Genomic DNA, 22,516 nt, shown 5'->3' with positions numbered 1-22,516 from the left:
GCGTGATGACGTTCTCGGGGACGCTGGCGCGCGGGATTTAAACTGCGGCGGTTTGCGCTGCGTTAAGACTTTGAAGGGTTAGCAGAGCTGTGGTTGTTTGTATTTCGCGTTTCTTTTCCCCTCGACTGCCCATGGACTCGTCGCTTCATGCTCGCCTGTTTCCTGGTCTCACCATCAAGATCCAACGCAGTAATGGTGAGGGGAGGGGTCGCGAAGCCAAGGGGACCCGTGGGTTGTGTGAGATGACTGAAATCACTGCTCCTCTGCAAATGGCGGGGCCGAGATGCTGCTAGGGAATCCCCCGCTTCCACCTGGTCTGGGTCTCTGCACTAGCACTAGCACTAGCACTGCGTCTTTCCTACCCAGGTGTAGGGGCCTCGCCGCTGACTGGGTCCCCTTCCCATCCTCGGAAGTGGGCGGGGCTCCTCTCATCAGAGGACCTCCCGGGAAAATTAGGGTAGCTAGATTCACTTCATTTCCAGAGTTCTCCGCCGAAACTGCCATGCCCTTGTAGGGACCTTGGCTTGCTGGCCCCTTTACTGTCATCTAAATATTCCGCACTTGCAGTATATCAGGCACTGGGATTCAGGGTTAATCAGAGAGAAAGATCCCTGCTTTTCAGGAGCTTGCAATTCTGCCCTCTTTTTTGGTTAAGCAGCTACCAAATCTCTGGCAGGTGTAATACCCTGTCATTAGGAGGATGGTCAGACATAACGGTCTGGTAGGGAAACCCAGTGGCGCTGGAGTATCCTGCGAGTTGAGGAACAGTACCTAAGGACTAGAGTGACTTCCCTGCCCAGACATACCTTCACCTCACTGTAGGCCCTCTTTTGAGTAGGCATGAATGCTTATCAATGAATGAATCCTGCAGCTCAGTTTTAAGACCTGTTCCCTGCCTACCTCACCTGGGATGTTCTAAAGGTGAGGAGTTGAATCTTCTAAAACCAGAAGTTGTATTTGTTTCCTAGTGTTAAAAAGAAAGAAGGCAGCTGTTCCTTCCTTAAGTCAACTTCACATTGAGAATCTCTGTGGGATCTTAAAAATGAAAAAGATGGGTAAATTCTGGACTTCTTATACTGTAGGCATAATTCACAGTGCTAATGTAAGGACTGTGAACTTGGAGAAATCCTGTGTTTCAGTGGAATGGACAGAAGGAGAGACCACAAAGGGCAAAGAGGTAAGTTCTGTGAAAATGCCTCTACCACATTTAACATCTTCCCCGCTAAAACATCTATGTGAAGGGGCATCTGGCTGGCTTGACTGGTAGTGCATGCGACTCAGGTCCTGATTTCGAGCCTCACATTGGGCAGAGAGATTACTTTAAAAACAAACAAAGAAAAAGCTCTGTGTGGAAATGGAACTTGTAAGACCCTTGTTTCTGATGCTGCCTGGTCCTCCCTAATCTTGAACATGGTCCTCTTTGGACGCCGTGGGATTTTATTTAGTTGGGACTGATCTAAATTGAAACAATCAACAGTTTCTGGTGTGTTTGTAGAAGACAGACTGCACAGAATCCTAAAACCTTGCTTACCTATCCTAGGTTCTGAGTGTAAGCTACCTACAAGAACAGTTTGGGGAGCAAAACTGATAACCCAGTTGAGACAAAAGTATGTTTCTGAAACCCCAAATAACAGAAGGCAACTTGTTATAAATGGCACAGATGAATAGTGCTTGAGCAGCTGAGAGGTGGTAGTTCACTGGGGATGGACTTGACGGGTGGGGGCGTGGTGGGAAGGCCTAACAGAAACACTAGTGAGGTGGCCTTCGTCGGGACTAGGGAAGAAGCCTGCTCCAGGCAGTGGAAGGCCCAGGATGCTGGACAGTTGAAAAGGGGGACCCGCAGGTTATCCTCTCTGGCACTAAGATATTTAAGATTTTATTCTGTAGATACTGGGGAGCCTTGGGAAGATTTTGAGAAGAGGAGAGATGTGACTAAGGCACTTATGTTTTAGAGGCAGCGTGGTGTGGTAAAAAGTTCACTGGGCTAGGAGTATGAAAGCCTGGATTCTAGTCTGGCTCTGCCGCTCTTTTGTGTTCTCAGGCTTGCCTCCAATTCTCTTAGAAATTCAGTTTCCTTACCAAAAGAATGAGGATGATAATGATATCTACTTAATAAGGTTATTGTGAGGATTTATTCAATAGAACTTTTGTACTGGTTCCAAAATACCAGATGGGGTACTGAAGTGAATAAGACCAGGACCCTCTTTAATGGAACTTAATGAGAATGCATGTAAAGGACTTGCCTAGCATAGTGCCTTATGGTAGATAAGCAGATATTTAGTGGTATATTTTAGAAAAAAAAAGGATTGAATACTCATACTATCTGCTCTTAAATCAAGAGATTCCTAAAATTCTTTTCAACCAGCTATTAGTAGTTCCTTGTGATTTTTTTTTTGTTTGTTTGCTGATTTTTGTTCTTTGTTTAGAAATATAGCTCTTGTTGGATCTCACACCAGCTCAGATACTGCGTTCGGAATAAGGTCTAAGCTTCTTAGGGAGGCATTCAAAACCTTTTCAGGATATGACCCATCGACTTTTTCTTTGTACCACACACTCTTCCAAAGTATGCTGTGTCAGGGTCAGATGCGTCAGGTCCCCACTCTGTGACCATGCCTGGTGCCTTGCTGCCTTCACGCTTGTCACTCTTAACTCCTTCCTCCTGGGATGTTTTGTCCTGAATCATCAGTGTGAGAGTTAATGTCAGAACTATGGTTAGAATACTGATCTTCTATATTGTCTGTTTTCTATGGTTTAAGTGTAGGAAATGGGAGGAATATGTAGTGAGGGTCTATAGTTGTCCAAGAAATGGGTACAAAAGTGTGGTTATTAAAGTACTTGCCAGCTTTTGCTTTTGGTAATTCTGTCCTTGTCTATCCTGTGCTGCTTTGGTTTCTAGCCTTCTGTGCATATGACATTTCCACTAGAATATGAGGAAACTGGGGACGTCTGGGTGGCTCAGTTGTTTAAGGATCCAACTTCAGTTCAGGTCAGGATCTTGCCGTTTGTAAGTTCGAGCTCCGTGTCTGGCTCTGCCCTGATGGTGCAGAGCCTGCGTGGGACTCTCTCTCTCTGTCCCTTCTGTGAGCTCGTACTCTCTTGCGTGCTCAGTCTCTCTCTCTCTCAAAATAAATAAATAAACTTAAAAAAGAGAAAAGAATAGGAGCTAACTGAAGGCAAAGGCAATATATATGTCTTAATTCCTCTTTGAATACCTTCCCCCTATTGCCTTAATTACGCCTAATAAATGTTTGAATAAGCTAATTAATAAGTATAGGTTGCATATGTAGGGCATAAAGCTTTCACTGTGGAGTACATGCTTCAGCTCGGAAACATTTCGAGATTGGATGGTACTACTTTGGTATGTCTGAAGTGCTGTGAAGTATGCTGATGAAGTTTGAGTTGCTCCTGGAGGACTCTGGTGATGTAAACCTAGAATTGTGACCTCAGTTGCAGGCATGAGCAGGAAGTTGTTACTGGGGAAGCAGTTTCTGGGCCCAGTAGAAAATGTAGGTAGACTTAGGGTTAGGTAGCAGCTCTCGCGAACTTGTCCCCATCCATAAGATACTAAAGGGCCCTCCATTTTGACTGTCACTGGGATAATTAGAACTTGTTTTCTCCTCTGTGTCATCCAGCAAGAGGTGCTCAGGGGACTGTGCCCAGTAAGACCCCACTACCCAGCAGAACAGTAGGGAAACTAAGTGGTCTAGATCTCCTGTGGACTGCCTGACGGTTTGCCTGTCTGTCTGCCCTCCTCTTTACCTCGTTCTCATCACTGACATCTACCATTGGCTTGGCAATCGGAAACTAATATTCATCTAGATGGTAAAGCATGACTAAGAGCTATTTGGTTATAGTTGTTGGTATTTGGTGGAACTTCATGTTGATAAAGTCTGAAGCTAGGGGTAGCTTTGGTTGCAGAGATGCAATTGGGTTGAAGAAGCCATGGTGTTCCAGTGAAACTTTTTACTTGCTCTTTGCAGATTGATTTTGATGATGTGGCCGCAATAAACCCAGAGCTTTTACAACTTCTTCCTTTGCACCCAAAGGACAATCTGCCCCTGCAGGAGAATGTAACGGTCCAGGTAGGTGCTTGTCATCTGACTGAGCCAGTGCCCCAGATGATATGCTTGGCTTGTTGGCTTTTGCTGATTTTCTGGAACTGCCTAGGACTTCAGCATAACACATGGACCTTAGATAGATCCTTGAAAATTGATAGGAACCATATATTATGATGTTTTTGTTTTTATTTTTCAGAAACAAAAACGCAGATCAGTTAACTCCAAAATTCCTGCTCCTAAGGAAGGTAAATGAATTTTTACTGGCTTATTGTCATGGAGTTTGAGCATAATATTCCTGGGGCACAGGAAGCTGTGAAATAGACTCATTGCTCCACTTTAGTAGGTGGTTCTCTCTGGGCTGAGCCGTGCCCTGTCTTCTAAGCATCTTAGTAAGGAAGAATCCATCCTATAGGGAGGGAGAAATAGATTTTAGTCAAAAGGTACAAAGTTTCAGTGATGAGAAATAAGTAAGTTCTGGAGATCTAATGTACAACATCTGGCCTGTGGTGAGCACCACTGTACTGTATACTTAAAATTTTACTACGAGGTTGGATCTTTTGTTTATTTTTTTATTTTTATTTTTTTTAACATTTATTTTTGTGATACAGAGTGAGACAGATCATGAGCAGGGGAGGGGCAGAGAGAGAGGGACACACAGAATCGGAAGGAGGCTCCAGGCTCTGAGCTGCCAACACAGAACCCGACACAGGGCTCGAACCCACAAACTGTGAGATCATGACCTGAGCTGAAGCCGGATGCTCAACCGCCTGAGCCACCCATGTGCCCCGAGGGTGGATCTTATAAGTACCCTAATTGCAGAACAAAAAAATACAAAACAGAGAGTAGGAACAAACCTTAGGAAGTGATGGGTAAGTTTATAGCATTGATTATAATGATACTTTCATGGGTGTTTACTTCTCTCCAGACACATCGAGTTAAACACACTAAATATCTACAGCTTTTGGTATTTCAATCATAGTTCAGTGAAGCTTTTTTTTCAGTTTATTTATTTTGAGAGAGACATGTGAGCAGGGGACAGGCAGAGGGAGAGAGAGGGAGAATTCCAAGCAGCCCCATACCATCAGCTCAGAGCGGGATGGGGGGCCAGAATTCATGAAACCTGAAATCATGACCTGAACTAAAACCAAGACAGTTAACTGACTAAGCCACCCAGGTGCCCCATCAATAAAGTGCTTTTAAAAAGCTGAGCATCTGACTTTGACTCAGGTCATGATTTCATACCTCATGAGTTAAAGGCCCACATGTCAGGCTCTGTGCTGACAGCTCAGAGCCTGGAACCTGCTTTGGATTCTGTGTCTCCCTCTCTCTGCCCCTCCCCTGTTTGTGCTCGCTCGCTCGCTCTCTCTCTCTCTCTCTCTCTCTCTCTCAAAAATAAGTAAAAATTTAAAAAGTAATAATAATAAATAAAAAGAAAAATCCAGTCTACAGTCCTTAGGCCAACCTCTCAGGAACCTGGTGCATTTGAGAAATTTGCCATCTGTCCTATAAGTTTTTCCTATAGAATCCATCCAGAGCAATAATCAGCCACTAATGTGCTTGCTTGCTTTCCTCAAGGGAACAGTGTGCCTTGGACTGAGGCAGTGAGCAGGCTGTGGGAAAAGCTAGGTCTCAGCTGTTTAGAAGTATAGTTGATGGTGCTAGGAAGATCTGGGGGTGGGTTGGGATGAGAAGAATATTCATATTGCCTTGAAGTCTAGGAGAAGGTCGGGCTTTCTCTGCAGAAGTTATCAGTGTAAAACTAGTCTGATTATAACAGTCTGTGACTGTAGGGGGCCGGGTGGCTGTAGGTACAAACTGCCCAAGAAATCCAACTTATTACTCAGAGCCAGCTATACCTCGCAGTCAGCATGGCCTATTACCAGCCAGGGGTTATCTCTGCCCTGACATGGTCCAGCTGCCGCAGGGGCCCAGAAACTACTTGGCTGAAGCTCCAGGATTTGGGGAGCCCAGGTAAAAGGTGGTGGGATTGCAAACTTGGGCTGGGCCTGAGTGGTGTGGTGCTGACCTTCTTCCTAGCTGTATTCAAGGACCTGCAAGAAAAATGGGAATGTTGTTACCCCATATGCATGTCCTCAAAGGACATTGCTACAGCTTCTGTCAATGCAAAAGAAATCCTAATAAAGGCGCATGTTAAATAAACATTTAGAAATGAAAGATTACAAATCCTTTGGGAAAAGGAAAATTCCATAATCTATGCTCTTAATGAAAGACATGGATTATATAGAGCTATCAGATCAGCCTAAACTTAGGAGACTCAGAAATTTAGTACAAGTTGATGTTTGCCTATATGATACCATGTTTTTTTTAAGTTTATTTTGAGAGAGAGAGAGAATGAGCAGGGGAGGGGCAGAGAGAGGAGGGAACAGAAGATTTGAGCAGGTGCTGGGCTGACAGCAGAGCCTGATGTGGGGCTCAGACTCACAAACTGTGAGATCATGACCTGAACTAAAGTTGGACACTTAACTGACTGAGCCACCCAGGCGCCCCATACCATGTGTTCTATTTCCAAATGTATGACTTTATAGGTGATGGAGGGGAACTATATAAATGGGTAGAAATTAATAAGAATTCAAGTATAACTCAGTTGTTTCTCTCAGTTAAGCATTATTTTAAGATTCTAGAAAATCAGTATAGCTGACCCATGGGTTTCTGATGATGTGGCCCAGGTCTGGCTCTGTAAAGCATCCTGGAACTGTGGAAAAAGCCCAGACTTTGGAATCTAACAGTCTTGGGTTCACATCCTGGCTCCAACACTTAACTACAATGTGCAAGTTGCTTAGTTTCTCTGAGCCTTCCTGCCCGCTTCCATCAGATGGGAATACTGATACTTACCTTACAGTGTTGTTTTGGAGTGTGGGAAGATTGTACAGTGGTAGGTGCTGCTGCTGCTGCTGTTAGGGTTAATAATGCTTTTTTCCAGGGATTAGGTCTGTCTCTTCAGAAAGGATTTCAGATTGGCTGTAGGTCTCTCAGTTTACTCAGAACGGATGCTCTTGTGGGAGACATCCTTGCCCTTGGGAGCTCTCACATTGGCAGAATGTGAACAGACTAATTTTGGGGTCACTAGTACTTGGCCTTTCTAATTTTTCCTTTCCTTGGGTGGAAGGAGTGGGAAGTTAGGCTGTTTTCCTGGTGATCTGGACCCCTCCCACCCTATACAGAATCTTGGAGGGTTGCCCCGTTGGCCCTCCTGATCATGCTGCACTGATTGGCTGCTGCCCTTGGTTCTTCAGGTCTCCGAGGCCGCTCCACGAGAATGTCCACTCTCTCAGAGGTTCGAGTCACCACTCAGGAGAATGATATGGAGGTGGAGCTACCAGCGTCTATAAATTCCCGCAAGCAGTTTTCAGTTTCTGGCAAGTAATGAATTTGATTTTCCTGTTTGAGGCTCTGAGCAACTCCTCATATATTCCCCTGTCCCTGTTCTGAAATATCCTCAAATTTCTATACTCCCCTGGCTTCAATTCTATTCCTCCCCTGCCCCACTGCCCCATTATTTGGATCATTTAATTTTACTCTTTTAACTTTATTGAAACATTACACACACACACAACCAGAAAAGCAACCATATCATTGAGTATAGTTCACCAACTGAACATACTCACGTAACTCACACCCAGATCATTCAAAGCATTATGAGCAACCCGAAAGTCCCCCTTAACCTCCCTTCCAGGTCATAAGCCCCTAATGGTACCTATAATTTTGACTTCTGATACCATAAGTTAGCTTTTCCCTTTTTGGACTTCGTATAAATAGAATTTGAAAAATATTTTTAATTGTTAACTTTTATTAGATAAAACAGATACAGCTTGTGTAAGATATATAATCATTACATCTTACATGTATCAACCTCAACTCTAGTAAAATGAATATAAACAAAAGGGTCACAACCAGGTATGGGAAGTAGCGAGTTGTCATGGACTGTACCTTTCTGGGGTTGAATCAATATGTTGTTGCTCAGGTTCCTGTTAGTCCTGACTTTTTGGTCTTTGTCCCTGCTAAGCCAGGTTCCAAGGCTTGGAGAAGTCTGGCTTTTTCTTCCAAATGAGAAAGCCCTGGCCTGAGAACCCAAGCTTGGATCAAGCCTAAAGTCTTTAGGCCTTTAGAGGCTTTCCCTTTGTGGCGAGGTCCATGCCGAGCTACTCACATCCCCTCTAAGATATATATTCCTTTTTATTTAAAGATTTTATTTTTAAGTAATCGCTATACCAAATTTACAACCCTGAGATGAAGAATCACCTGCTCTACCAGCTGAGCCAGACAGACGCCCCACCCTCTAAGACTTTTGATCCCAAGAGTCAGCCCCTGTAGAGACTGGTTGGGTTCAGGGTTTGGGCTGAAGTGAAGGGGAAAGCCCAAGCTCTGCTCACACTGTGGGAGCCTGAGGCCTTGCTGAGCCGGCGATTAGTTGCCCTCCTCCTGGCCCATGACCTGCTAGGGCTCAGAGGAGCACAGCTCTGGTATGCCTGCCTGCTTCTCCAGTGACTCTTATTCCCCCACAGCTGGACCCCCTAGGCCCTCCTGCCCTGCAGTGGCTGAAATACCATTGACAATGGTCAGCGAGGAGGTGGGAGAGCAAGTCCATTCCATCCGAGGCAGCTCTTCTACAAACTCTGTGAACTCAGGTAGACGTGCTGAGCTGTCTGCTGCCCTGCTCCTAGTGCAGGACAGGCTGTTATCTCCTGTCCCAAACCTGGCCTGCTTTGGAACCTGAGTTCCAAACCATCTTTGTCACATGGGGGCATGTTTTCCTGTGGCCATCACATTAGTCTTTCACAGGAGGTAACCCTATTCCCACCAGCTGGCAGGAGCCCTCTGATGTAGTTGAGATGTTGCCACAGCTCAAGTCTTGGCCAACACCTGAAGAACAGCCCAGAATGCCCATCAAGATCAATCAGGGATGGTATCACCTCTTGTGGTTGTTGAGAAGATGCCACAAAGGCATGGAGAGAGGTTGGGTTAGGCCTAGAGTGCTTGTGCAGGCCTTTACCTCGCAGGCTTGGCCATCCCAGAAGTCCTATCCATTGCTTCCTCTCCTTGCATATGGTGGTTTAAGAGCAAGGGTCTAGGAAAGGCCTAGTCCTGGGAAAGGCCCATGACTCCGTAGAGCTGCTGGAGAAGAGTAGGCTGGCTGGCCTAGACAGGTAAAAGTGGGCTTTCTTCCCCTCCCCCCCGCAGTTCGGAGGAAATCATGTCTTGTGAAGGAAATGGAAAAAATGAAGAACAAGCGAGAAGAGAAGAGGGCCCAGAACTCTGAAATGAGAATAAAGCGAGCTCAGGTACTTTTATTAAGTCAAGGGTTTTTGGACAGGCATTCTTAATTGCAACCTTACCAGCAGCAGAGATACAGTTGGGCCCCAGCATTTCTGAGGCTCCAGTTCTGATATCCAGGAAGTTTAACTGATTTTTCATCAGGATTCAGAGAATAAATCGTATTTTTCTGAAGCCCCTTAGGTGGGGAATAGTTCGTGCTGATCATCCAGTAGGCACACCCATCACAGTGCAGCGGCCAATGGAGCTGCTGGGCAGAGTCCGCCTGCTTTCCCCTACCTCCTAATTGTGTATATGGGGTTGGGGAGGGGGGGTTGCAATAAAGTCCCACTTTGGAGCACTTCCCTTCAATTGGGTTAGTTGGGGAATCTCAACCTGCTGGGCTCCTAAAAAGGGGACAGTGGCGCTCGCCCTAGTTCCTACAGTGGTTAGATGCATGCCTGACACCTCCCTACTCCCCACCGCCAATCTCTGTTCCCAGGGCCTTTGCTCCTGAGTTCTCAGCCTAAAGCTAGGATGGGAGGAAGTGAGAAGCTCTGTCAGCAGAAGGGCTGTGTGCATATAAAGAGCTGTTGCTGCTGCTTTAGCACTGCGCGCTAAGAGCATTTATTTACCTGTTAGCAGCCAGCCCTTTTTTGCCCTTGTTCCACACAGGAGTGTGATAGCAGCTTTCCAAACTGGGAATTTGCCCGGATGATTAAAGAATTTCGGGCTACTATGGAATGTCATCCACTTACTATGACTGATCCTGTAAGTAAACCCAAAGGGCTTCTACCCTCTCCTTCCTGAGTAGGTATACAATTGAGAGACAGATCTCCTCTTTAGGAATGTGAGAGCCTGCAAGAATCTCCGCTTACCCTTGAGGATATTTTTAATATGCTGTGGTGGGCTGGAGCTAGTAAGGCTGGATGGGAGAGCGTGAGCTGCATAAACTCACCCTCCTCCCTTCCGTAGGTTGGCTAGATCCTTACTAATAATCATGGAAGTAGCTCTGAAACCTGTAGGCAGCAGGGTAAGAAAACTGGGAAGGAAATGCTGCCAGTGCTCTAGAGTAACTGGTGGTGGAGGTGGGTCCCAGTGTTAGTCTTGGCCCCTGAGTGAGCCAGACATGGGATTGGAAGAGGAGGAATTCTTTCCATATTGCTCTGACCTTTTGGTGGTTGATTGTCTTCTCTCATACTTTTGAAGATTGAAGAGCACAGGATATGTGTCTGTGTGAGGAAACGCCCACTAAATAAACAAGGTAAGCCCCGAGCAGTCAGAAGGAGGCTTTTGACTGACTGCCATTCTCCATGTCCAGGGATCATCCCCTGAAATACTCTTCTTCTGCAGAATTGGCCAAGAAAGAAATTGACGTGATTTCCGTTCCCAGCAAATGTTTCCTCTTGGTCCATGAGCCCAAGTTAAAAGTGGACTTAACAAAGTATCTGGAGAACCAAGCCTTCTACTTTGACTTTGCATTTGATGAAACAGCTTCAAATGAAGTCGTCTACAGGTTAGTTTCTTGACTCTTTTGTTTCCTTACCCTAGCCTTCCTCTTTGCAATGCGGGATATCCTACTACTCAAAACCACACCGAACTCTGAGGCCTTTCTTGGCCTCCTCATATTTTCTTTGGATCAGCCATTACAGAGCTAGCTCCTGGCACCAGGAAGGCCTCAGTTTGGGCTTGTCACAGCCAATTTTGCATCTTTAGCAGCCTATCCTCACATGGATCACAAGTGAGGCATTACCCATGTACTCCCTGAGGCTGGGCTGGGCAGGCTGAAGGCATTCTTGCATTGTCTTATACAGCCACTCCATTACCCACTGAGCTTAGCAGACTCAGCAAACACTAGGACCGCTCCGTCTAATACAGCACCCACTAGCCTCACGTGGCTATTTGTATGAAAGTTAAATAAAATTAAGAAATTTTTTTTTTTTTTTTTGCTTGAACTCACAACTCTGAGATCAAAAATTGCTTGCTCTACCAATTGAGCCAGCCAGGTGTCCCAGAATTTATTTCTTTAAAAATTTTTTTTAATGTTTATTTATTTTTGAGAGAGAAGATGCATGCAAGCAGGTGAGGGGCAGAGACAGAGGGAGACACAGAATCTGAAGCAGGCTCCAGGCTCTGAGCTGTCAGCACAGAGCCTGACTCAGGGCTTGAACTCACAAACAGTGAGATCATGACCTGAGCTGAAGTCAGATGCTTAGCCAACCGAACTGCTCAGGCATCCCAGAATTCAGTACATTAGTCACACTAGCCACATGTTAAGGACTTGATAGCCACGTGTGGTGGTGGCTGCTATTAGCACAGTAAAGAACATGTCCATCATCACAGAAAGTTCTATAAACAATACTGCTCTGGACCAGAAGTTGACAAACTATAGCCCATGGGCCAAATTTGGTTTGCAGTTCCTTTTTTTGGGGTGGGGTCTCAAAATAAGAATAAATGGTTTCTATGTTTTTAAAGGATCATTTTTACTACACTTGATCTTAGCCAAAAGGCTGAGAAGCAATAAAGGATCATTTTTAAAAACACGTGACAGTAGGGGGCATATGAATGCCTCACTTGGTCAAGTGTCTGACCTCAGCTCAGATCATGATCTCACAGTTTCTGGATTCAACCTCGTGTTGGACTCTCTGCTGTCAGCATGGAGCCTGCTTTGGATTCTTTGTCCCCCCTCTCTCTGCCCCTCCCTGACTTGCATGCGTGCTGTCTCTCTCTCTCTCTCTCTCTCTCTCTCAAAAATAAATATTAAAAAAACATTCTGACAGTGGGGGGATGCCTGAGTGGCTCAGTCAGTTAGGCATCCAACTTCAGCTCAGGTCATGATCTCACTGTTGGTGGGTTTGAGCCCCATGCCGGGCTCTGTGCTGAATGCTTGCTCAGAGTTTGGAGCCTGCTTCAGATTCTGTGTCTCCTTCTCTCTTTGACCCTCTCTGCTCATACTCTGTCTCATTCTCTCTCTCAAAAAATAAATAAACGTGAAAAAAAGTTATTAAAAAATTTTTTTTAATCTGACAACTCTTGATGTCAGTGTTGTGAGTTCTAGCCCCATTTGGGTGTAGAGATTACTTAAAAATAAAATCTTAAAAAATAAAAGTGAGAGGGGCACCTGGGTGGCTTAGTCGGTTAAGCGTCCGACTTCGGCTTGGGTCATGATCTTGCAGTTCGTGGGCTCGGGCCTCACATGGGGCTCTGTGCTGGCAGCTCAGAGCCTGGACCCTGCTTCAGATTCTGTGTCTCCCTCTCAGGCTCTATTTCTCTCAGTCTCAATAATAAATAAACATTAAAAAAATTAAAAAAAAAAAAAAGAAAGTCAGAGACCTATGTGGCCTAAAATATTTTAGGCTCCTACTTTAGAGGGTTTCCTCTGATCTTTGTAGTGTTTCTTATGCTGGTAGTCTGCTACTAAGCTCTGGGTTTCATCTTGGGTTTCCAGGGTCAGACAAAAGCCTAGTGGCTGTTGGAGTGTAGGCCACCAGCTTACTCTTGGCAGGTCAGTCCAGCCCTTTGCAGTTGGCTGGGCGAATTTCAGATTTGTAAGTGGGGCCGGGGTCCAGTGGGACCACCCTGCAGGAGAGAAGTGCTAGTGTTTAGAAGGAGGAATTGAAGACCGCAGTAGTTCTGCAGCAGAAGGGCAGCAGGAACTCATTCTAGGGAGCACACTTTGGGGAGAGATGTATACTCTTTCCTATCCTTTCTCCAAGGTTCACAGCAAGGCCATTGGTCCAGACAATCTTTGAAGGGGGAAAAGCAACCTGTTTTGCGTATGGCCAGACGGGAAGTGGTAAGACACATGTAAGTATTCAGGCCTGGCAGGAAGCAAACCAGCCCATGGTGTCACACTGGGTCCCTGAAAAGGAAGCAAGTAAGTTGCTTGCAGAAAGTCCCCTTGGTACAGATGCCCTATCACCAGATACTCTTGCTGTGCCAGATATCTTAGCAGGTGCAGCGTTTCAGCTTTGATGTGGTGGCCCACTGTGGCAATGGAGCCACTAGTGCTCTGGCCCAGGCCCAGGGCTCTTTACCACAATCTTCTGCCCCTTCCCTTTGCAGACTATGGGTGGAGACCTCTCTGGGAAAGCCCAGAATGCATCCAAAGGGATCTATGCCATGGCCTGTAAGTAGTGTGTTCTGCCCCACTTGGGTTGCTCACAGAAAGGCAGGTTGCTTACTTAATCCAGGCTCTCTCCCGTAGCCCGAGATGTCTTCCTCCTGAAGAATCAGCCTCGCTACCGGAATCTGGGCCTGGAAGTCTATGTGACCTTCTTCGAGATCTATAATGGGAAGGTAGCTAGCTGGCACGGAGCCCCTGTTTCTACTATTGGGGTCCCTGAACTTTCTGAAACCTTGAGGTTGGCTAGAAATTGCAGAAACCAAACAACCTGTGGGCCATCAAGCCTTTAATGGGCTGCTCTGCCCTGCGTGTGTGGGAGGTTCCACCTGATGGTGGGACGGTGCCCAAGCTTAGCAAGTATGGCAGGAGCACTCGCGGCTCCCTCTCACCTGGGAGGTTTGCCTCATGTGTGCCCTGTCCTCCCTTTATAACCTTCTACTTTTCCCCCGATTGTATACATTCATTTTCATGTTCATATTCTCTTTCCTCACTCTCTCCCCCACTCCTTATACTCCACACCTCCTACCTGTACCTTTACACTCTGCTTTTGCAGTTGCCTTCCTCAGAGCAGGATCCTGATGATGATAATAACGGCTAGTGTTGATTATTGGGGTAGTATCATGTGCTAAGCGCTTGTCTCAACTCATTCAGTCATTACAACAACCTATGAGGAAGTATGCCCATTGTGATTCTGTAGATGAGGAATAAGCCTGGAGCGGTTAAGCACTAGTCCAGGCTCCCACAGCTGACAAAGTAACAGAGTCATATCAAACTGAGGCAGCCTGATTCAGCTTTCAGGTGTACTGCCCACCACCCAGCTTAGCTTCTCTCTGCCTTCCCTCCTGCTAGCTCTCATCTAAGCTGGGGCAGGCCCTGAAACCGGGGAGCTGGGGGGTGTAGGTGGGGTGCCCGGCACCTAATGGCCTTAGCCTTGTTCCCCTGCCAGCTGTTTGACCTGCTCAACAAGAAAGCCAAGCTGCGAGTGCTGGAGGACGGCAAGCAGCAGGTGCAGGTGGTGGGGCTGCAGGAGCACCTGGTTAGCTGCGCGGACGACGTCATCAAGATGATCGACATAGGCAGTGCCTGCAGGTCAGGGTTCTGGTGAGGGGAAGGGGCCGCCTAATGCCCAGTTCAGGTGATGGACCCTCGCTCTGAGCCCATTGCTGTTTCCACAGAGTGCCACTCTCCGCAGCTTGGTGAGGGCTGTGAGGGCTTCTGCCATAAGGACTCTGAATAGGGCACATGACCCAGGGCCAGAGGCTTATCAGGAGTGAGTCAAAGTGTCTCAAATCTAACCAAGGTAGACTTTATTTCCAGGTCCTTACCCCAATATATCCTTCCTGGCTTCTCTAGGCTTCTTCTTGTTGTTCCCTCCTTCTGTGGTAGGAGACGAGCTCTGGGTCTATTCTAGGCTGAAGGGATGGGGTCATAGCTCCTGGATAGAGGCAGGGAAGTGCTCTTCCACCAGGCATGGTACAGTGGCTTATGGAGGCGCAGGGAGGGGGTTGCCCTCTCCAGGGCCCTGAGGCTTTGACAAGTGGTTCATGACAACCCCTCCTCCCCATGTTCCCTGCAACACAGGCAGCTCTTCCTTCCTCATGTGCTTTTGGGCCCTCAGGTCACGCAAAGGCCCTAGCACAGGATCCAGTACTGTTCACTGCCAAGAAAACTTGCCTGATCTGGAGTTAGAGGGAAAGCTGCTGCCCAGGAGGGGCAAAATGGAAGTCTGGGACAAGAAAACACAGGACTGCTTAGAGTCTTGACCTGTGTCCCTTGTGCAGAGAACTCAGTGCTATGGAGTGGGGTGGCTTGAACTCTGGGGAGCCACAGTGGCCGGTAACTTCAGAGGCTCATAGCCTTTCTTTGCTCTTCTTTGCCACAGGACTTCTGGACAGACATTTGCCAACTCCAACTCTTCCCGCTCCCACGCCTGCTTCCAGATTCTTCTTCGAGCCAAAGGGAGAGTGCATGGCAAGTTCTCTTTGGTGGATCTGGCAGGGAATGAGAGAGGTGCGGACACTTCCAGTGCTGACCGGCAGACCCGCATGGAGGGTGCAGAAATTAACAAGAGTCTCTTGGCTCTGAAGGTAGCAGGGCCTAGACAGGTGGTTGGCCTGGAGGGCTGCTGGTGGAGGGAGGGAGGGAAGAAATGGGCAACTCAAGAGGAAGAAAGGGACCTCAGTGGCTCCTGCTGCCCCACAGGAGTGCATCAGGGCCCTGGGACAGAACAAGGCTCACACCCCATTTCGAGAGAGCAAGCTGACACAAGTGCTGAGGGACTCCTTTATCGGGGAGAACTCAAGGACCTGCATGGTGAGTAGGGTCACTTTGGAGGTAATACAGGAAGACATTGAATCCTGTCTCTGGGCAGAAGGCTTGGTGCCCTTGGCTACCTGGGTTTCCAGACTCAAACTTGACTGAGCATCCCCCACTGCTTTTTAGTACCAGGCTCCCCTTTGCCTATTCAAGAGAGAAGGAAAGGATCTGCTCCCTTTACTGTATGTCTTTGCAGCTCTTGGTTTGGCGCGGGCCCCAGAGTTCAAAAGGATGGCCTGTGGGAAAGCAGGAGACAAAATTCTCCTCTCTTCTATGGTTTCCCTCAGCCTCACTAGCTCCTAACTAAGTAAATAGGAGAGGGCTATGGCTTCAAATGACTTTTTGTCCCCTTCTTTATTTTATCTACAAGCACTGCTAGCTAGGATCTGCTTGCTTCCCCTCCAGGGAATCTCCTCTTCCCTGCCTACTAGAGAAGGTAGGAATTTCTAACTAAGCTCCTGAGCCTAGGTGAGGAGAAGGTTTCAGCAGGAGCCACAGAGCCTTGAGATGTGACCTTGGCGAAAGAGTCAATAAAGAGATAAAACAACAGGGGTACCAGATGCACCTTTAAAGGCAGGCAACCATTTCTTACGGTGCCTTAATTTTCAGTGCCCTTGAAGAAAGTTGCCTGGCACGGACTAGGTGCTCAGCTCTCTGCCCCAATACCGTCTGGGTGTCAGCAGCTCAAAGAGACAACTCCTGGCAGTCTCCAGTACGAGGCCGCCCAGCGCCTTCATCCTGTGATCCTCAACCCTTAACTGCCTGTTTCCCCCTTTTGCAGATTGCCATGATCTCACCAGGCATAAGCTCCTGCGAATATACTTTAAACACACTAAGATATGCAGACAGGTACTAGTACCCGTGGCCAGTGGGATGGGGAGACCAGTGCAGGAGGGAGGAAAGAAAGAGGGAGGAAGTCTGGAGCCTCAGTGCCTACTGTATACTCTTCTGTGACTCCGTGAATCTGAGTACAGACGTGTCCCATTCCCCTTCAAGCCTTGGTGGGAAGCCAGCGTGGGTCATCTTGGCCAACGTAAAAGCTGAGGAGCCTCGTCTGAGTGATGCTGCAGTCCTTTGAGTGCCAAAGAGGTTCCTGTGGGATCTGAGACCTTCTTATTCCTCAGGGTCAAGGAGCTGAGTCCCCACAGTGGATCCACTGGGGAGCAGCCAACTCAAATGGAAACAGAAGAGATGGAAGTCAGCTCTCATGGGTCCCTGATCACAAGCAATGTAAGGTGTAGGGTGGGGCCAGGGAGGATGGAAACGTGGCCTGTTGAGGGGAACTAGGCCATACTGTTGTACCTCTCCTTTTGGCCCCTCAGTTCTCCAAGGAAGAGGAGGAGCTGTCTTCCCAGATGTCCAGCTTTAATGAAGCCATGTCTCAGATCAGGGAGTTGGAGGAGAGGGCCATGGAGGAGCTCAAGGAGATAACACAGGTACTCCTTTATCGGGGAGAACTCAAGGACCTGCATGGTGAGTAGGGTCACTTTGGAGGTAATACAGGAAGACAGGAGGTAAGGAGCCGGTCCTGGCTAGGGATAGACTGGATATCCACCCCAGCGCGGGCCCTCAGCAGTGCTCAGCACCATTCCTTGAGCATGACCTGGGCTTTGCTCCCATGGTCTTCAGGCAGGGATGGAAAGAGGCAGCCCTCTACCTAGCATTCCTTAATTCTCCACCTATTCATCTAGCTATTCTAGAACAATGAATTACCAAACTCTCTTCTCCAGCCTGGCCTACACAGGCCTTCCTCCATCCTCATAGCCAGAGCTAGTCTCTCCCCTCTATGCTCCTGATCAAGCTTTTGGAGGGTGACTTCTTTGCCGAGATTTTCTATTTATTTCTTTCCTGACTCTTCTATTTATAAGCTGATATCTTTAGGAAAGTCATTTAGCACCACTAGGCCTCAGTTTCTTCATCTCTGAAGTGGGCAAGGCAGGATGGTTGCCTCTGAGGATTAAAAGAGATGCTTTTAAAGCAGTGCCCAGCATGTGGTTAGTGTGTAGTAAGTGGTAGATGTTGGTGCTGTCATGACTCCTGCTGTGGGAGAGCAGGGGGAGGGGAGGCCCAAGAGTGCACTCTGCCAGTGGGCTGTTCAGGGTGTAGTGCAGAAAGGAGCTTGGGCCACTCAGAAATGAGAAGGGAACATGAAAAGTAAGTGCTTAGGCATGTCCTCCCTCCCTAGAGTGCTCAGGGTACAAATGTGTGAAAGGACATGGTATTTTCAGAAAGAAGAGAGGTTCACTCTGGTCAAAGCAAAGGGTGTACACAAGTGATGAAAACTAAATCCGTGGCTAGGCCAGCAGGTACCTGAAGCTAAAAGACCAATGGTTCACTCCAGAGGCCTGGACTTGGTTATGAGGGCAGTGGGTACCTTTGAAGGGAGTAAAGTAGAGTATGGTCACATCAGATGACATGGTCTTATTGCAGCTTTAGGTACATCACTGGCTACAATGTAGAGTCTCGTTTGGGAATGTGGGAGAGCATGAGAAGAGGCACTTAGGAGTTAAGAGCAGTTAAGAGAATGTTGTAAAGAGTTCAACAGATGGGCACCTGGGTGGCTAAGTCAATTAAGTATTTGACTTGGGCTCAGGTCATGATCTCATAGTTCGTGAGTTTGAGCCCTGCATCATCATGATCGCTACTGTCAGCACAGAGCCCACTTCAGATCCTGTGTCTCCCTCTCTTTGCCCTTCCCCCACATTCGTTCGTTCTCTCTCCTCTCTCTCTCCTCTCTCTCCCTCTCTCTCTCTCTCTCACACACACACACACACACACACACACACACAAATAAACATTAAGAAAAAAAAGTTCTGGGGCACTTGGGTGGCTCAGTCGGCTAAGTACCTGCTCAGGTCATGATCTCACAGTTTGTGGGTTCAAGCCCTGCATCGAGCTCTGTGCTGGCAGCTCAGAGCCTGGAGTCTGCTTCAGATTCTGTGCCCCCCCCCCGCTCCTCCCCCACTCATGCTCTGTCTCTCTCTGTCCCAAAGATAAACATTAAAAAGAAAAGTTCAAGAGAGATGCTGGCACCTAGATGGAATGTGGTCATGGCCACCAGGAGACTGGAGTGAGGACTCTGGTACCATTTAAGGGGCAGAATTGGTAGGATTTGGGAACCAACAGGGTGAAAGAATAAAGTTATTCCCATTTCTGGTTTGGCATCAAGACAGATTGTGACATTCATTTGACCTAGGGAGAGGGACAAGTTTGGGGTAGGAAAGAGGATGCATTCAAGCTGAGGATTTCTATGGGAGGAGGTCAGGAGTACGAGCTATGGCTGAAGGAGTGGGCATCTTGCCCACATTGTCTGCACTGCACATGGTAGGATCCCAGGAACAATTTGCTAAATTGATTCGGTCATTTTTAAATTGACAAGGTCCCCCCATGTCATTGCAGCAAGGGCCAAGCTGGCTTGAACTCTCCGAGATGACCGAGCAGCCAGACTATGACCTGGAGACCTTCGTGAACAAGGCAGAGTCTGCCCTGGTCCAGCAAGCCAAGCACTTCTCAGCACTGCGAGGTGGGTGTGGCTGGAGGATGGGGCCTCTGCCCTGAGGGAATGGGGCCTCTGAGACACCCACTAACCCCCGTGCACCACCACTCCTTCCCTCCAGATGTCATCAAGGCCTTGCGCCTGGCCATGCAGCTGGAAGAGCAGGCCAGCAAACAAATAAGCAACAAGAAACGGCCCCAGTGACAACTGTAAATGAAAGATGTTTGGTGTCACACCCAGCCTCTGCCCCTCCCCATCCTCCCCAGCAAACTTGGGGCACTTGGTGGGTCTAGTCAGGGTCTGAGCTGGAAACGGCTTTGGTAAATGCCAGGTATGGAGGCAACTGGGGAGAGGGTCAGAGTGACATGGGACACTTCTTTCCTTTTGCTCGGTATAGCTGTCAAGGGAGCAAGGATGGGAAGAGAGACCTTTTAAGTTATCCTGGGTGTTGCCCTTCTCTCCAGGAGGAAAGACTCTCTGGTAAAGAGTTTTCCCTTGGGTGGCCTTCTGCCTGCGTGGACTGGCTGCTGGTCGAGGCTCCCTGGGGTTATCCTGGCGCTGGGGAGAGGAAAGGAGGCGTCAGTCTGGCTCTCTGCTGGCTCTGGCCTGCCTTCCATGCCCTTGGTTCAGGCACTCTCTTGTACTTTTAAAAAAAGTTTCTGGGATCTCTTCCTTCCTTGCTGTTTTTTTGAGGCCCAAGAAGATCCCTGCTGTTTTCTGTTTCACATGTTTATATATTATGTCTAACAATAAAGAGGAAAAAAATCAACCTGTTGAGTGGTGTGTGGGAGGGGCCTGGGACGTGTACGAACTTTCTCAGATGAAGGACGGACACTTCTGCAACTCTCCATGGTGCTGATTCTGTACTCTGCCTAGGAGGCCAAATCCACACCTGCAGTTTCAATGATGGAGTAAAGATCCCAAGCCCTGCCTTGTTCAGTGCTTCCTAGGTCCCAGGTCTTCTGAGAACAGGAGTCCTAAACAGAAAGAAGATGGTGCTCTGTCAGTTACAGTCTGCTCAGGGCACAGTACATTCTGTGGCAACACTGACAAGAAAGCCCTTGGCTTGCTAGGCAGGAAAGGTTCTGACAACCAATACCAATTTGGTCTTGAAAAATTAGAAGTTTGCAGGGTCGACTGAGGACCAGTCATAGAGCCTGGACAGTTTAGGAACTGGAAGATTCCAGATTCCTTGTCCTGGAACATGAATTATCTAAATAGTAACACGCTACTAAAAGATTTTTAGTCTAAGTGCCACGCAACCAAATACATATTTTAGAATGACCTCAGAAAGGGGCACCTGGGTGGCTCAGGTGGTTAAATGAAGATCTGACCCTTCTTCTCATCTGGAATACCACATGAGTCCCTCATGGGACCAGCCAGAGGAATCCTCATAAGTCATCACCTGCTTCGAACCCTTTAAAAAAAATTTTTTTAATGTTTATTTATTTACTTTGAGAGGTGGTGGAGGACAGATAGAGAATCCCAAGCAAGCTCCACACTTAGCACAGAGCCGGATGCTGGGCCCAATCTCACGCACCATGAGATCATGATCTGAGCCAAAATCAAGAGTCACAGGCTTAACAGACTGAGCCACCCAAGTGCCCCTCCAACCCTTTAATAATGTCCCTTTGCACAAAGGATAAATTCTGAATCTCCTACCGTGGCCTGGTCTGCTCCTCCTGTTGGACCAGTTGGAATGCAGTTTGGGCAGAACACTTAGGAGGTGCAAAGGCCCGCTCCTGAAGCCACACAGAACCTTAAGTGGGTTGTTTAACCTCCTTGTGCTATTTGTGAAATGATAATACTGGTGTAGAGGTGTTATGAAAATCCAGTTAATATGCACACAGTAGTGAGTACAATGTCTAACATTTAATAAATGCTATATAAGTTCTAGCTAGCTTATCGACAATAGCCAAAGTATGGAAAAAACCCAAATGCCCACCGACAGATGAATGAATAAAGAAGATGTGGTGTATATATATATATATATATATATATATACACACAATGAAGTATTACTCATCAAAAAGAATGAAATCTTGCCATTTGCAATTACATGGATGGAACTAGAGGGTATTATGCTAAGCAAAATTAGCCAGTCAGAGAAAGAAAAAATATGACTTCACTCGAATGAGGAATTTAAGAAACAGATAAACATAAAGGAAGGGAAACAAAAATAATATAAAATTAGGCAGGGGGACAAAACATAAGAGACTCTTAAATATAGAGACCAAACAAAGGGTTGCTGAAGGGGTTGTGGGCTAAATGGGTAAGGGGCTTAAAAACTCTACTCCAGAAATCATTGTTGCACTATATGCTAACTAACTTACATGTAAATTTAAATTTCTTTTAATGTTTTTTATTTTTGAGAGACAGAGACAGTGCAAGCAGGGGAAGGTCAGAGAGAGAGGGAGACAGAGGGAGACACAGAATCTGAAGCAGGCTCCAGGCCCTGAGCTGTCAGCACAGAGCCCGACATGGGGCTTGAACCCACGAACCGTGAGAGCATGACCTGAGTCGAAGCCGGATGCTTAACCGACTGAGCCACCCAGGTGCCCCTAGATGTAAAAAAAAAAGAAAAAGAAAAAAGAAAAAAAAAGTGCTAGCTAGCTAAGCACATAAGGAAAAAGATTTTTGTTTTACTTAATACTATATCCATAATGTCTGGAACATATGGTAAGCACACAATACACATTTTTGAATGAATGAATACACTGCATTTCCTACCACTCGCTCCAACTACACTGACCTTTATTTCTTGAATACACCAGGGCTTTTTTTTTTAATAACAGCTTTATTGAGATACTATCCACATACTATAAAACTCACTCTTTTAAAATTCGCACACTATTAATTCAGTGGTTTTGGTATTTAATTGGGCAACCATCACCACTGATTCCAGAACATTTTTTTTTAATGTTTCTTTTTGAGAGAGCACCCAAGCATGTCCACAAGTGGGGGAAGGCAAAGAGAGGGAGACAGGATCTGAAGCAGGCTCCACACTGACAGCAGAGAGCCTGATGCGAGGCTCAAACTCAGAAACCATAAGATCATGACCTGAGCCGAAGTTGGATGCTTAACCAACTAAGCCACCCAGGCACCCCAATTTGAGAGCATTTTCACCCAAAAAAATCCAATACCCATTAGCAGTCACCTCCTAATCTCCTCTTCCCCCAGCCCCTAGGAACCACTAATCTACTTTCTCTATGGACAAGTCTATGGACTTGTTATTCTGGACATTTCATA

At 47.0% G+C, this 22,516-nt stretch overlaps 1 protein-coding gene and 1 pseudogene across 2 annotated transcripts; one reads left to right on the top strand and one right to left on the bottom strand.

The window, feature by feature from the left end:
• The first annotated feature begins 65 nt into the window (after window positions 1-65).
• KIF2C (kinesin family member 2C) lies at window positions 66-20,036 on the top strand. 2 transcript variants are annotated; one of them, XM_029948421.1, is made up of 21 exons: window positions 66-195; window positions 1,083-1,177; window positions 3,981-4,082; window positions 4,255-4,303; window positions 7,313-7,435; window positions 8,582-8,704; window positions 9,258-9,358; window positions 10,005-10,100; window positions 10,539-10,593; window positions 10,683-10,845; window positions 13,046-13,136; window positions 13,395-13,458; window positions 13,537-13,628; window positions 14,402-14,544; window positions 15,338-15,542; window positions 15,658-15,768; window positions 16,553-16,620; window positions 16,896-17,001; window positions 17,094-17,207; window positions 19,171-19,294; window positions 19,389-20,036. In XM_029948421.1, exons 1-21 carry the CDS (start codon window positions 132-134, stop codon window positions 19,469-19,471), a joined length of 2,172 nt encoding a protein of 723 aa, XP_029804281.1. In that variant the 5' UTR covers window positions 66-131; the 3' UTR covers window positions 19,472-20,036. The 2 variants fall into 2 exon arrangements, with proteins under 2 accessions (XP_029804281.1, XP_029804282.1); XM_029948422.1 differs by lacking the exons at window positions 66-195; window positions 1,083-1,177 and adding an exon at window positions 3,799-3,822.
• LOC115300470 lies at window positions 11,756-11,851 on the bottom strand (annotated as a pseudogene).
• Window positions 20,037-22,516: the final 2,480 nt, after the last annotated feature.

This window comes from Suricata suricatta, chromosome 8 (assembly GCF_006229205.1).
Source record: "Suricata suricatta isolate VVHF042 chromosome 8, meerkat_22Aug2017_6uvM2_HiC, whole genome shotgun sequence".
Classification (NCBI taxonomy): Eukaryota; Metazoa; Chordata; class Mammalia; order Carnivora; family Herpestidae; genus Suricata; species Suricata suricatta.
Note: the sequence above shows the minus strand (reverse complement) of the source record. Positions and strands in the feature narration are given on the sequence as shown.